The 13,351-nt window shown below is 36.5% G+C and overlaps 1 protein-coding gene across 1 annotated transcript in view; it reads left to right on the top strand.

Moving 5' to 3' along the window:
- Positions 1-13,351, top strand: part of MALRD1 (MAM and LDL receptor class A domain containing 1) — a 235,075-nt gene that overhangs the window by 155,891 nt on the left and 65,833 nt on the right. Inside the window, exons 30-31 of the mRNA XM_059869616.1 lie at positions 3,665-3,826; positions 6,245-6,402. Coding sequence (XP_059725599.1) covers positions 3,665-3,826; positions 6,245-6,402 — 320 coding nt within the window. The remainder of the gene's footprint in view (positions 1-3,664; positions 3,827-6,244; positions 6,403-13,351) is intronic.

The following is a 13,351-nucleotide window of genomic DNA, read 5'->3' as shown; positions in this document are numbered from 1 at the left end:
TACAGAACAGTTGGAAAAAAATTGAGTCTGTTTATCTTTGCCTAAGTCCTAATGAATACTGAGACACAATTTGTCTGAAGGCATTCTTTGCTGAGGCTGATTGAGATGGAAGGACGCAGCTCCATTTGAAAATCTGGATCAAGTTAATGGGCTTTCCAATTCAGGCCTGAAATTCAGAAGCATTGGGCCTTTGTTCCTGCTCCATATCTTTGTTTATTTACATTTACAGTCTGGACTGGATATTTGGAGTAGGAAGATTAAGTAGTCCATATATGCAGCTCAGTAATCAGTCTAAATGCTAATCTTTGAGCTGGATGGTCAAATTCTGCCATAATGCAGGTATGCTGAAAAGTAAACTTGCTAGATAGAGTAAATGAATCCACACATCAATTCAGTGTTGATCCTTTGTGGAAGTAGAAGTACTTCACTGAAATAAGTCAATATTTTGTGATCCTTTGAAAATCAAGGGCCTTTTTTCTTGCCTGTGATTGCTACATGCTTGAGTGAACCTAAACTACAAAAGTAATGACCTTTTATTGGACAATGCACATTATAATGTTTTTAGCAGGCTACAGACCTACATACCTACTAAAAAAGATGCTAAGGTGTCTATATCTCACTATAGGACATTCTAGGAGTCTAAATCTCACTATAGGAGATTTAACTTGGAATTTCTCCCTTTCACAAAATTAAACAGCAGCTCTGAAGTGTAAAAGCTGAAGATAGTGTCACTATTTCTGATCTCTGCCTCTTGCAGTACTTTGCATTGCAGTCAACTTTGTGAATGATATTCATGGAAATGAATTTACATTGAATGATAACTTAAAAATACTAGGTTTTTAGGAGAAGACTCCAAGATAGATTTTAAACAGCAAATGTGTATTTCAAATGTGTATAAAGCTTTAGTACTTTTTCAGGAGTTAGGGAAAGTGCATCAAAATACTCTGTAAAATCACCCTTGTAACATTTTCCAGATCTAACAGTTACACTCTTAATTAAATTACTGTTCAAAGTGAACTGTTCAGTAAAGATATTCAGAAAACTATAGAGATTATTTATTCTCTGAATATTTTTAGAGAATATAGGGGCTTCCTTGGGGGAGGGTGTTCTGTGTTTTCTGGAAGGACTCCTTTCTTAGTCAGATAATTGATTGAAAAATTTCAGGCCATAAATTATCTTGAAGCACAGTAAAGAACCCAGTCTTTGGTATACTGAAGAAAAGCTTTTCCAAGGGGAGAAAAAAATAATTGCTGATATTCACTTTAAAAAAAATAGATAGAAATATCTTTTTTTTTGTTGATGGAAAGGCTGTAAATACATCAAAATATTTTCATCAGTCTTTTGTCTTGCTGTCTCTACCGAAGTGTAATGCAGAGATACAATAATCTGGCATTCAGAATACTCAGATAAGCCCCAGGTATAATATTTCCCTGTCAGCTCCATTTTAGTCCCAACAAATTATGTCTTATATTTAGAGAAACACATTTTTTCCCTGAGCATATATCTTATAGATGGAAATAAACAACATTAAAGGGCACATAATGCCTCCTAGGTATGGAAACCTGATTTTTTAAATGAAAAGACAACAGGAGTTGCTTAATCAGAAAAGAAAGTATAACAGGCACAGAGAAATCTCTTCATAGCCTATCCTGTCCCATCTCAAGTGGTTCTGGCCACATTTGTCTGCAGTTTTCTCCTTTGCACAGAGCTCAAGGTCTGAGCTTATTTCACATTCTACTATAGTTCTATACAAGTGTAATTCCAAAGAAGTAAATGGACCATAATCTACTCAGCAGCAATTCCTGTATGCAGGATTTACAACAGAACCTGTATGAAAAAAACTGCATCCACGTAGGCTGGTGGACTTTTTTTAATAAACTGGTGGTAATTACTTACTCTATGTTTCATTCAGTCCAGTCAGGCAATCTTGCAAAATTTTGATTCTCTTTCAGTATGCTGCTGGAAGTACCAAGGTGAAAAAACCACCCATGAAAGCAGTTTCAATTTTCATGAATTGCAGCCAGCTATACAGACAGATTTGATTAATAGCAAATCTCAGTGTTGATGAATCAACTAGAAGAGTGCTTGAATTATTGAAATAAAAGCAATTTTTCCAATAAATGGAGCAATTTTCTTCTACTGGTTTCTAAATAGGGTATGCTTACCCATTAAAAAAAAAAAAAAAACCAGCCAGCAGGTGCAGATGGCTCACATGACTTTGTCCACCAAGTAACTACTGTTCATAAATATTTATTAACCATTGCCTTCTGAATGCACTGCTAATATATTAGGGTAAAAAACTTGAAGTCAGGTATTCTATTATGACTAGTGTAAATCCTAAATGGATTTGGACTTTGATCTTGTTAGAGATGAACAAGAAAATGTACTTTCTTTTTTTAAATAATGGGTTCCCTTTGTTTGTCCTGTGTGTGAGGTTATTGTTGGAGTTAGGCCTTTATTAGGCTTACATGATGTTTGTAATACACTGCCAATGCAGATCTGTGCTTAGGAGAGACACTTCAGTCCTTGCAGTGCAGTAACTACATTACAGGACAGTGCAAGTTCTCCCCCTAGCATACAGGATTTGGATCCAGTGAAAAACCTATATTGAATCAAAATTATACATCTTTTAAGATATTTGTCTTATGCATTTAACAAAAATGACATATTTTTTTTTCAGAGAACAAAAGTCCACGGGGTTACAGGGTGTGTGCAGGTTTTGGTCATAAGCAGTTTTATGACAATGATATTTTCATAAAGAATGGCCTCAGTTTTTCTTTTAGCATCAAAGTAGAAAACAGGAAAAAAAAAAACAAAACGGAATAATAGGAGGTAATTAAATCCATTATCTTTATCTATATCCTTTATACCCAGACCATTATACATAAATAGTTATATTTTTATATTGCAGAATATTTAAAGGAATATAGTCTAAATCCTCAAACCTATTCTGAACAGTCACAGCCAGACCTGTATGTAAAATGCATGGCTGATTGTGATCTTTAATAGTTTGTAACATTTTTCTGAGGTCTTCTCACACGTGTTGTCCACAGTCACACTCTGCAATTGTGTAGCTGCCTCTGCTTTATAACTAAGGAAAAGATGTTTTGGAGCCAACAGAAGAGATTGCGGTGCTATTTGATTCATCTGTACCACACCATTTATATCATTTTATTGATTAATTACCTTTCCAAAGTAAACTGAAGCAGCAGAGTTAGAAGTGAGCAGTTTAATTCAGACCTCCTGAATTTTGTCAGAATGTCCTAATCACTACAACATACACCTCATCATAAAGCTGCCATCAGATATAATGTTCACAAGGCCAACATATGCTTATGAAAATGCCACTATGGAAGGGCAGTCCAGTTTTGCTAGCTTATTGTCTGGAAATCATTCTTTCCATTTACCTTGGATGTGAACTAAATTTGGTGAAGTCCTTGGTTTCTCATGGGCTTTCATCTGTAATAAAGTTTATACCTGCTCTTAAAGTGAAGAATGAGTTTTTCCTTTCCTCATTAACTATCATATATTATGTCCATGCATGAAATTCAGGGAATCACAGTGTTAGCCATACAGAGTCCTTTTCATTTCCATTTTTAGTGTGCACACTATAGCACCTTTATGTAGAGCTGGGATGACAATTGACTTTCTGCTGTATTTTCAGGTTACTACACAAGTATTCCTGGAAGCTGTAACTTTGAAACACAAGATCAAGAGTGGACAACTGCATGTGGATTAACACAAGACACTACTGATGATTTTGACTGGAATATTAGCAACAGTGCTGTCACAGGGCAAACACATCCTCATACTGACCACACACCAGGTATTGCCATATGTACTAGATCACTTCTGGGAAAATGAAATATTCACAGAATTTTAAATAAAGCCCAGAAAAAATGTAGATCAGTGCAAAGACAGCAGCACATCTCAGTGTGATCAGCTGATACATGGGAATGGTTCAAAGCTGTGCCAGGAAAGGTTCAGACTGGACATAAGGAAGCATTTCTTTACCAATGGGGAGGCCAAACATTGGAAGAATCAGGCTTCCTAGAGGTGCTCAGTGCCCCCAGCCTTTCAGTGTTTAGGAGGCATTCGGGCAATGCCCTAAGCAACATGTTTTATCTGAACTGATAAGCCAGTTGGACTAGATAATCATTTTAGGTCTCATGCAACTGAAAAGATGCTATTCCTTTGTATTCAACTCCAATAACAAATTTCAGCTACATAATGCCAGCTTTTGCCATTAAAAGATGAATCCTCTGATGAAATTTAACTGGCTATAGTAATACTCTTCTCCTTGTCAATATTTTAAATAATCTACTTTTCCTGAAGAGTGCTCCCATCCTAATGAATTTCATAAAACCATGCAACCATATGCAGGATGAGGAGCAAAGCGTGGGGCTGTGTGTGAAATGCTTGAGGCTCTTACCTTGATTTAACTTGCCTCCCTGACATTGGCTTGCCAGAAAAAATGTTATTATAGAAGTTCTTCCCAAAATATTTCTGACAAACTGCTACCACGATGCCTGTTTATTGTCAGGAGAAAGAAATAAATTGATAGGCAATTACAGTAATCTCTGTTATGTAGTGAGCATAATTATATATTGTATTACATAAATAATAAAAAATATTTATATAATAAAGATTAAATTAATATTCTTCATATTATACAATATATCTGGGTGGGATATTAATTTCCATCACAAACGTACCAATCTCTATTTAAGAAGTAGTTAACTTTCTTTCCAGAAGACTTGATGGTTTGAATCCCTATCTTAATTTCCATCTAATCAGCAAAATACAGTTAATATCTACTCCAGAAGTATCAATGTTTTTACTGTTTTTCTCTTGGGCTTGTGAACAGCATCATCTCCAGGTTTTGACTTTTTTTTAAATTTTATGTTTTCAAAATCCATAGAAACGCCTTATCATGAGTGGCTGTAGCCACTTCTGTCCAACTCGTTTATCCTCCCTTTTCCTTTATCCTGTACCTGCTGCCAGAACTGCTCACCTGATCATGAGGGAACTGCTTATCTACCACAAATCACAGCTTTTTGCAGACATTCCTACCACTTTATGTCGCAGGCTGTAAATCTGGAATTTACATTCCTCTGGGAAAGGGACTGAACAGACAAGGTAGAGGTAGAAACCACTGCAGCTGTTCCAGGCAAGCTGTTTCTTGCAAATAAGTAGTTTGACTTGCTTCCTTGCTGTTACTTTGATGCAATGAGATAACAAAACAACCACTAGCCCCTGGCTTTTTAAGGAGATTGTGTGTGTTTTTTTATTTCAGTTTCTCTCATTTAATTAGTTCTTTGTTTCTGTGAAATTACCCAGCAATTGTAAGAAAAACACAGTTAATAAAAAGTGAAGGAAAAGGAAAACAAAATTAGAGCAAAGTGTTTACAAAATTATCCAGATTTGTAATTTACTTTTAAATTACCCAGGCAAGTTATACTCACACTAACTACAGAGGAATTGCTTGCCAGAATTGCCAACAGCCTGTAATACTTTGAAATATCTATCAGTCCATCAGGTTTAGGTTGGATATTAGGAAAAGGTTCTTCACCCTGAGTGTGGTTGGGCACAGGAACAGCTCCCCAAGGAAGTGGCCACAGCACCAGCCTGACAGAGCTCAAGAGTCATTTGGACATTGCTCTCACACATGGTGTGACACTTGGGGTGTCCTCTGCAGGGCCAGCAGCTGGACTGTGATGATCCTTGTGCATCTCTTCCAAGTCCAGTTATTCTATGATTCTCTTTAGCACAAGGGACATCTAGGACAAGTAACATCTTTTTATACTAAAAGAGGAGAGACTTAGATTAGAAACTAGGAAATTAGACAGAAATTCTTTACTCAGAAGGCAGTGAGACACTGGAAAAAATTTGTGCAGACGCTGTGGATGCCCCATCCTTGGAAGTGTTCAAGGCCAGCCTGGATGTGTTCTGAGAAGCCTGAAGCAGAGAGTGGCATCCCTGTCCATGGCATGGGGCTGGAACTAAATGATTTTTTAGGGCCCTTCTAACCCAAACTATTCTGAAATTCTGTGAAATACACAAAGCATTAGCAAGGAAGATTGCCATACAAGTATGGTATGGTATACATGTATGTGGCAAAAAGAAAAAAGATATAGTAGCATCTATGTTTATAAAAATGCTTATAAGCTAAAGCAAAGCACAAAATATTATTGAAAAACTCTAAATGTTTATCTTCTTTTTTTTTTTTTTTTTTTTTTTTAAGGTAAAGGACAGAGATTTTTGTACGTCAACTCATCCTCCCAGAAGGAAGGAAACAGAGCAAAGATAATAACAACCAAATTCTTCCCACCTAGTCTTGGGATCTGTAGAGTTCGCTTCTGGTTCTGGATGTTTCCCTCTAGGCAAACAGGAGTCTTAAAGGTAAAAGTCCTTCTACTACATTATGGCATAATAATACTTGCTTTAGTACTATTTGCATTTTTGTGTCTAGGATTAGCGAAATTTCAGGAATTTATATTAACAAAACCTCATCACAACCTACTGCCACTACACAAATCTTCTCCTGACAAGATCAAGTCACAGTTCTGCTTTAGGTTTCATTCCACTTGAAGTCTTTTCACTACATGTGTAAGAATTAACACTGCACATTTGACTAGCATGCTAAAACCTACCCAGTACCAGCACAGTTCTCTGCAGAATTCACCCTAACATAAAAGAGAGACAATTTCTAATGTTTAGTGGTTAAAATTGTGACTTGAAAATATTAATGCAACTGTGAGTGAAAGGTGTTTTATTAAAACAATTGGAAATAAGGTATTTAACTGTACTTAACAATTATGCCCCAAGTTTCTATGAAGCTGTCTTCTTGCTCTTTCCCAAGCATCCTTAACAAGTACACTTTTGGTTGTTAAGTCATCCAGTAACAGCCCAAGAAGGGATGTGACCCCTTGGCAAACAGCTCACTTCATGTGACTCACTGTACAAATATGCTGCACAGTTCCTTTTTAAGTGACCTGAGAAAAACTCCTATCTGAGGGGTTTGTTAAATTTTGAAAATACGGGTAATGTTAATTTTTTTAGTCAGTACAGAATATAAGCTAGTCTATGCTAAAAGTGAACAAGAATATTTTTGTAGTCTTGGACATTGAATTAAGTCGGGAATTTTTTACCCCTGTTTTCTCCACTGGAAAAGATAATCATAGCACTGCTCCATGGGATTGTAGTGCAATTAGGCTGGAAGGGCCTCAGGTGGTCTCTCATCCAACCCCCAGCTCCAAGCAGAGTCAGCTACGAGATGATGCTGGGTAGATCACAAATTTACCCAGTCTTGAAAATGTCCATAAATGGAGACTACTCAGCCTCTAGGGGCAACTTGTGCCACTGGTAAACTTTCCACTTTCTTCTCCTTGCATCCAGCCCAAGGATAATGTTATCCTTCATTCCACCTTTTTTTTTTTTCTTTTCATTTTTAGTAATTTTTTCAGGATGGAATTTACATATCAATTTTATCTCTAGCACCTAGTTTATTACTCTGAGTATTGCTGTAAATTTACTTATTGATTAAAAAAAAGCTGTATTTCATGAAGTTCATATAAGCAGTAGTAAAAAGCAAACATAAATTTCTTTTTTTGACCTGTTGATAGCTGAAATACTGTGAGATTATCTATGATTAACTATCTGTTTAAATTCAAGTATCCTGGACCTTACAGCATGCAAGATTGATGATGAGATCCTTTGAAGGAGCTTTTGAATGTTTTCAAGCATCACAGAGCACTTAGCATTTGTGAATAAGTAGATGTGTGTGGCCTGTGTGTGAGTTAGCAGGCAGACAGCCAGAGCCTGCTTTTTAATTGGACTTTTTCTTCTTCAGAATACTAGTTTAATTTCCTCTAATTGCCTCAATTTCATAAAGAATTGTCTTACTCCCACATGCAAATAAAGTTCCCTGTTTATGGCTTTGCTACATGTACTCTTTACTTAGAAACCTATTCACAACAGATTGAGGCACTCAGCAAGGAATATCACCTCATCACAGAATCAATTTACCTCTGTGGACATTTTGCTCTATTCTATCAAACTAATAAGCTATTTAGTATCAACTGTTGCTGTTATTAAATCAAGAATGTAAATTAACTGTACCCATTCAAGTGAAAAAGGAAAAAGCCTAAAAAGAACAAAAAAGAAAAGCAATAAAATCAACAGCCCAAAACTTCTGAAACAACAGCTCTGTAAAGATTTTTTTTTTTTCAGTTTGCACTGGAGGTGAAAGAAGTCAAACTGTTATAGGAAGTTTGAATAATGTGCCAGAATATAATAACATCAGTACAAAAGCTGATATAGTTCTTATCTTAAAGACAGCTGTCTAGTCGAGTCTGAATTTAAAAAAAAATAAAAGGATTGCAGATATAGGACATACTGAGATGTGTGATTAAAATGGCATACAAGGAATCAGTAAAAGAAAGATTAAAATGAACATTGTATTGGTATAGGAAATAGACGTGGTAGAACTACACAAAATAGTGGAAAGTTACAGGAACAATCCTATTCTTACTCAGAAAAGGAACTAGTCACTGAGGAAAGGGGAAAAGGAACTTAAAATGCTTCCACTCTGTATTCACAATGCACATTTCCATTGTCCTAAACTCTGTAATTTGTTCATAGGGAAACCAAAAGTCTGGTCTATTATTATTATATTTAGAAAGACAATGTTTACAGCAACTCTTCCATTAACGTAGAATGGATGCTATTCAAAAGAAATCTGAATACTCCTGCTTCAGGACTTCAATCAATCATTAATCAACAGGAGAAGAAAATTGCTTTGTAATGACTAAGAACAAACCCACTAGCTTTCCTTAGAAGTATTTGACAAGAGTCTTTGAAAAGGGAGTTATCCACACTAAATACAAGCCTGGTCTAATATATCAATCAATATGTTCTGGACAAAAATACCTCTTAATACTAACAAATGTTGCTGCATTATGCTGCAAATGTAAATTTAAAAAAACCTCACATTTCTCTTTGCATTCTTATGACTACTTTGTTGAATTTAATGGTGAAGTAGAAGAGTTTCAGCAAAAAATGAATGTGGTTTTCACATCTGTTTCTTCCCAGTGGAAATTCTATTGATCATCTGTCAGTTAGACTGAAAACACTCAGTGTTTATTATGCTTCTTTGCCTGCTTACCTCAGGAGTCTGCCATACTCATACAGTGGAGAATTAAAACTGAAATTAACTCCTGATGTGATAGTATAGCTAATATATCAGTTTTCTGCCTTTACATTTGTTCATACTAAAAAAACTGATTTGTAATAAATTTTGGCATAAGACAGGTCACTTTTACTCAAAAAACCCCAAATATTTTATTACTTTAAACTAATATTTAGGCAAAATTTTTATTACTTCAAATAGTGGTTTAGGGGAATAAAGAGAAAAGAAGTAAGTGAATTTTTAAGTGCTTCTCCATTGGGACAATGAAATATGATACAATTTTGTTATCTGATTTGTGGACTTAGAAACAATTTCAGTCTGTCTCTGGTGAGACTTCGGTCCAAGGAAGACATGTGATCATGACTGCTGAGGAACATGAAGAGTTCAAAAGCATGATCTTAAGGAAGGAAAGCAGAAAACCTAGCATCATTATTCACTGGAGTCAATGGAAATTTTCCTCAGCTGACACGAGTCTCTGGTGCCTAATGAAGTGAAAATACAGGTTCTCTTTCTCAAGATTTTCCTGTTTCCTCAGCTGGCAATTAAAGAATCTAAGTTGTCAATGGTGGGAGAATACATCTCTTATTATTCACCCTTCAGACCTGCATTGGTTTCTTATCTATTAGACAATTCAGGTGGAATGTAGTACCTTCCAGCATTCCAACTGCTAGATTCAGGCAAGATAATATATCATATTGAAAAGTCAGGATGAAGGTACAGGATAGCCATGAGTTGTAAATGCTGATTAACAAATAGAAAATAGTTCATATTTTATGACCTTAAAAAGTACTTTCCATATTCTCAAAATGAAATAGAAGCTGAAAAATAATTCAGAAGTTTATAACACACAGGATATTCTGTGGAGAATTAGAACTAAGTCATGACTTTAAGGCAGTAAATAGGATTTTCTAAAGAATGTTGTTCTCTGTGGATCAGCTAGATCCTAGTATTAGGCTGCAGAACAATCTTATCAGACTTATAAATACAGAGTTGTTCAGTGGGATTTTGCTACAACTTGTTGTTTGGTTGTTTTGAAGGTTTTGTGGTTTGGGGTTTTGGTGGGTTTTTTTTTTTTTTTTTTTTTTTTTTTGCTTGGTTTTTGTTCGGTGGTTGCTTTTCTTCCCTTACATACCATATAGAGGGATTCATCTTACCAGCTTTTTTCTCTTGCACATCTTAAGTTGTTTTCACTACCAGGCTAGCCTGCACGCTTTAGATAGGATGCTGTGCAGAAAGGTGGTGCTGGAGGTATTTGCACCACAGAGTTGTACCCTCCCAGGGCTCTAGGGAGATCTTTTCCATGAAAATTTGCTTGACTTTTCATGTGCTGCATGTGTCTACACAGGTCAGCAAAAGTCTTGTATACACTTGATGTACTTCCTGGTCCGTAAGATGCTCAAACACTGAGTGTCATGGGTAGCCCCAGGAGAGAAGATATTATGTTTCTTCACTTTCACTGGACACAGCCTCAGAGAAAATAAGACCTGTATCCCCTGCTAAAGGAACAGAGTCCTTGAGCATCCTATTTTTCTGAACTCTCCTTTAATCTCATTTGACTTAGCATGCATTTTCAGTTACATGTTATTCTTTCAGAAATTTCATCTAACTTTTTTTAGAAGACATTTAAGAACACAGACTCTTGCATGGAATAGTTGAGGATATAAAAAGGTTTGGAGAACTCAGGTATTCAGGAGTACTTTAGCAAGTAGAGGGATTGAAGCATTACCCCAGGAAGGTACATAAAAAATGAAACAGAACTGTTCTCAGCTCAACTGAGATTTCCAATGTGTCGGGGTCTCTCTCTCTAGCTGGTCAGAGTGACCCCGAGAAAAGTTCGAAAGTCTCTTTTCCCAGCCGGTCGCTTGAGGAGGGAGTCAGGGCTCTTCATTTCTCAGTCTCAAGGTTGTTTATTGCATCTTATCTATAAAATTTTCTCCCTGTCCAGCTGAGATTCGTTCAGCAGGACAGTCAGAGGCACTCCGCCTGCCCCCAGGGCAGTGTTATCTTTATATAATACAAACTAGGTGTACAATATTTACAATTATTTTCCAATTTCCTATCATCTATATTAGACAGTGGGTTTCTACTCTAGACCAATCTAAAAGTGCCAACATCACCAGTCAAGATGGAGGTAGAGAAGAAGAAGAAGAAAGGCTAGACACACCCAAATCCCTCCATCTTGTCCCCAGAACCCCCTATACCAAAAATCCTAAAACTTACATTTACACTCTGTGAGTACTTTATTTTTACACTATCTAAACTGCCATGGCTTTTATCTCTTCATGTAAAGGGGGCAATTTGCTCCATGGTTCGTAATCGAACCCACTGGTGTTCTGGGCTGCGTGTTAGGGTCTCCGAGCCCTCTGGCAAGGGTCCCGGAAACCCCAGACTCCCAGAGGGATGTCCTGAATTCGGACACCAATGTACCAGTTTAGAGATTTACACTAAATGATATCAGTTTCCCCAATTACCTATGTGATTGTTATACACCAGGTTTAAACTTTAGTCTAACTGAGGGCAGAGTCACATAAATTACCGTAACGTGTTAATTAATCCATTAGTAATTACATATCGGCATACCCTTACTCTATGGTAAATGCAAGTTAAGTCTCAAAGGAAAGAAAGACAAGGCATGTAAAATGACTTTGCATCTATGTGAACAGGAGCTGATGTCATCAAAATGTCACACTTATGACCCAGACTTACTTGTTGCCATTCCAGACCCACTGGCCAGTGGACACACAGCAGGATTCCTGACTGGTTTATTGTTATTCCTGTTGTTTATTATTGGTTTATGCTTTAGCTGCAGGGTTGATCTGAACGTGCACAGAATGGGTCCTTGCTGCACCTGAGACCAGGCTTTGTATGGACACAATGAAATTTCTCTGTACATAGACCTGTTCAATTACTGTGCCTTGAAACTTTTAGTATGAGAAAATTCTCCTACTAACCTGACCAAAAGAACTGGAAAAAAAAAAAATCTGGCAAAGAATGTGACAATCTTTAAGTATCCTGCAAGAAAGATGCTAGTATTATCTTCAAATGTTTTGGATTCTTCCCCTTTTCCCAATAGCTATTTGTGCCACTGTGAGACTCAGCAATGAGATATACTGAAATGGATATTACCTCAATATTTACCTTCCAAAAGTAAATATCACTGCTTATAGCTAAAGCCATGCTAACATTGTTAGATGCTGTAAAATTCCAGATCATCAAGATTGTCATATTTCATGGTTGGTGAAATAGTGAATGGTTCCAGAGACACACACAGGTGTTTCACACTGTCCTAACCTCACATGAGGGGTTTCTCTAATCAAGGGTTTCAACGTATTAAGACCTCAGAGCCCGGTAATGTGAAAAACTGTTACACACAGTTTTAAATTTTATTGTATGGGTTGATCTATTTCTTCTCAGCACCTGTCATTTTAGCCCTGCAAGAGGCGTGCTTTTAGGAAGACAGTGACAAGATATTGCTATTACACAGTCCTGTAAGCAAAGATCAGGCTTGACAAAATTTGGTCCTGATTTGAGTTACTCTATGTCAGTATTCTTTCTTGCTCCCTTGCTCCAAAATTAAAATAACTTGCAAGAGTTTTCAGGCATCATAGATATTTTAATCAATACGCCAAGTTCTACAAATTATGTGGGATTTGGGGTCCCATTTGGGTTTTTAGCTTATTTGTCCCACCAGGTGGACTGGGAGAATCAAGCTTACTGAATTATACAGATAATTAGCATGGGCTGAAGTATAACTTTCTTGGGCCTTGGGATTTCTCTTCCATTATTAAACCGGGGCATTCAGTTGGCGTCATGAGCCTAAAGGTCCCTGGAAAATTAGTTTAAGAGAATTATGTTTCTAAAAATGATGAGAAGAGGATGGATAGTGATTATAATATTCAGTCCCTTAAAGAAATAGTTACCATCTTGAATGGTTAGAATATGCTTTCTTTCTTTTCTCCAGTTCTTTTTTTTTTTTTTTTTTTTTTTTTTTTTTTTTTTTTTTGACCTGGTCAGATTGTACAAGGATTTTATAACACCTGAGTGGGAAAAGCAAATACCTCTGTGTTTTCCAGTTTCATGTTCTTGGCATAAATTCACTAGTTGTTTGTTAATTGGGACTTCATTCATTGCTATACTTATTGCTTTTGGTATTTAAATATT

This window comes from Haemorhous mexicanus, chromosome 1 (assembly GCF_027477595.1).
Source record: "Haemorhous mexicanus isolate bHaeMex1 chromosome 1, bHaeMex1.pri, whole genome shotgun sequence".
NCBI lineage: Eukaryota > Metazoa > Chordata > Aves > Passeriformes > Fringillidae > Haemorhous > Haemorhous mexicanus.
This window is presented reverse-complemented; position numbering and strand designations above follow the sequence as displayed.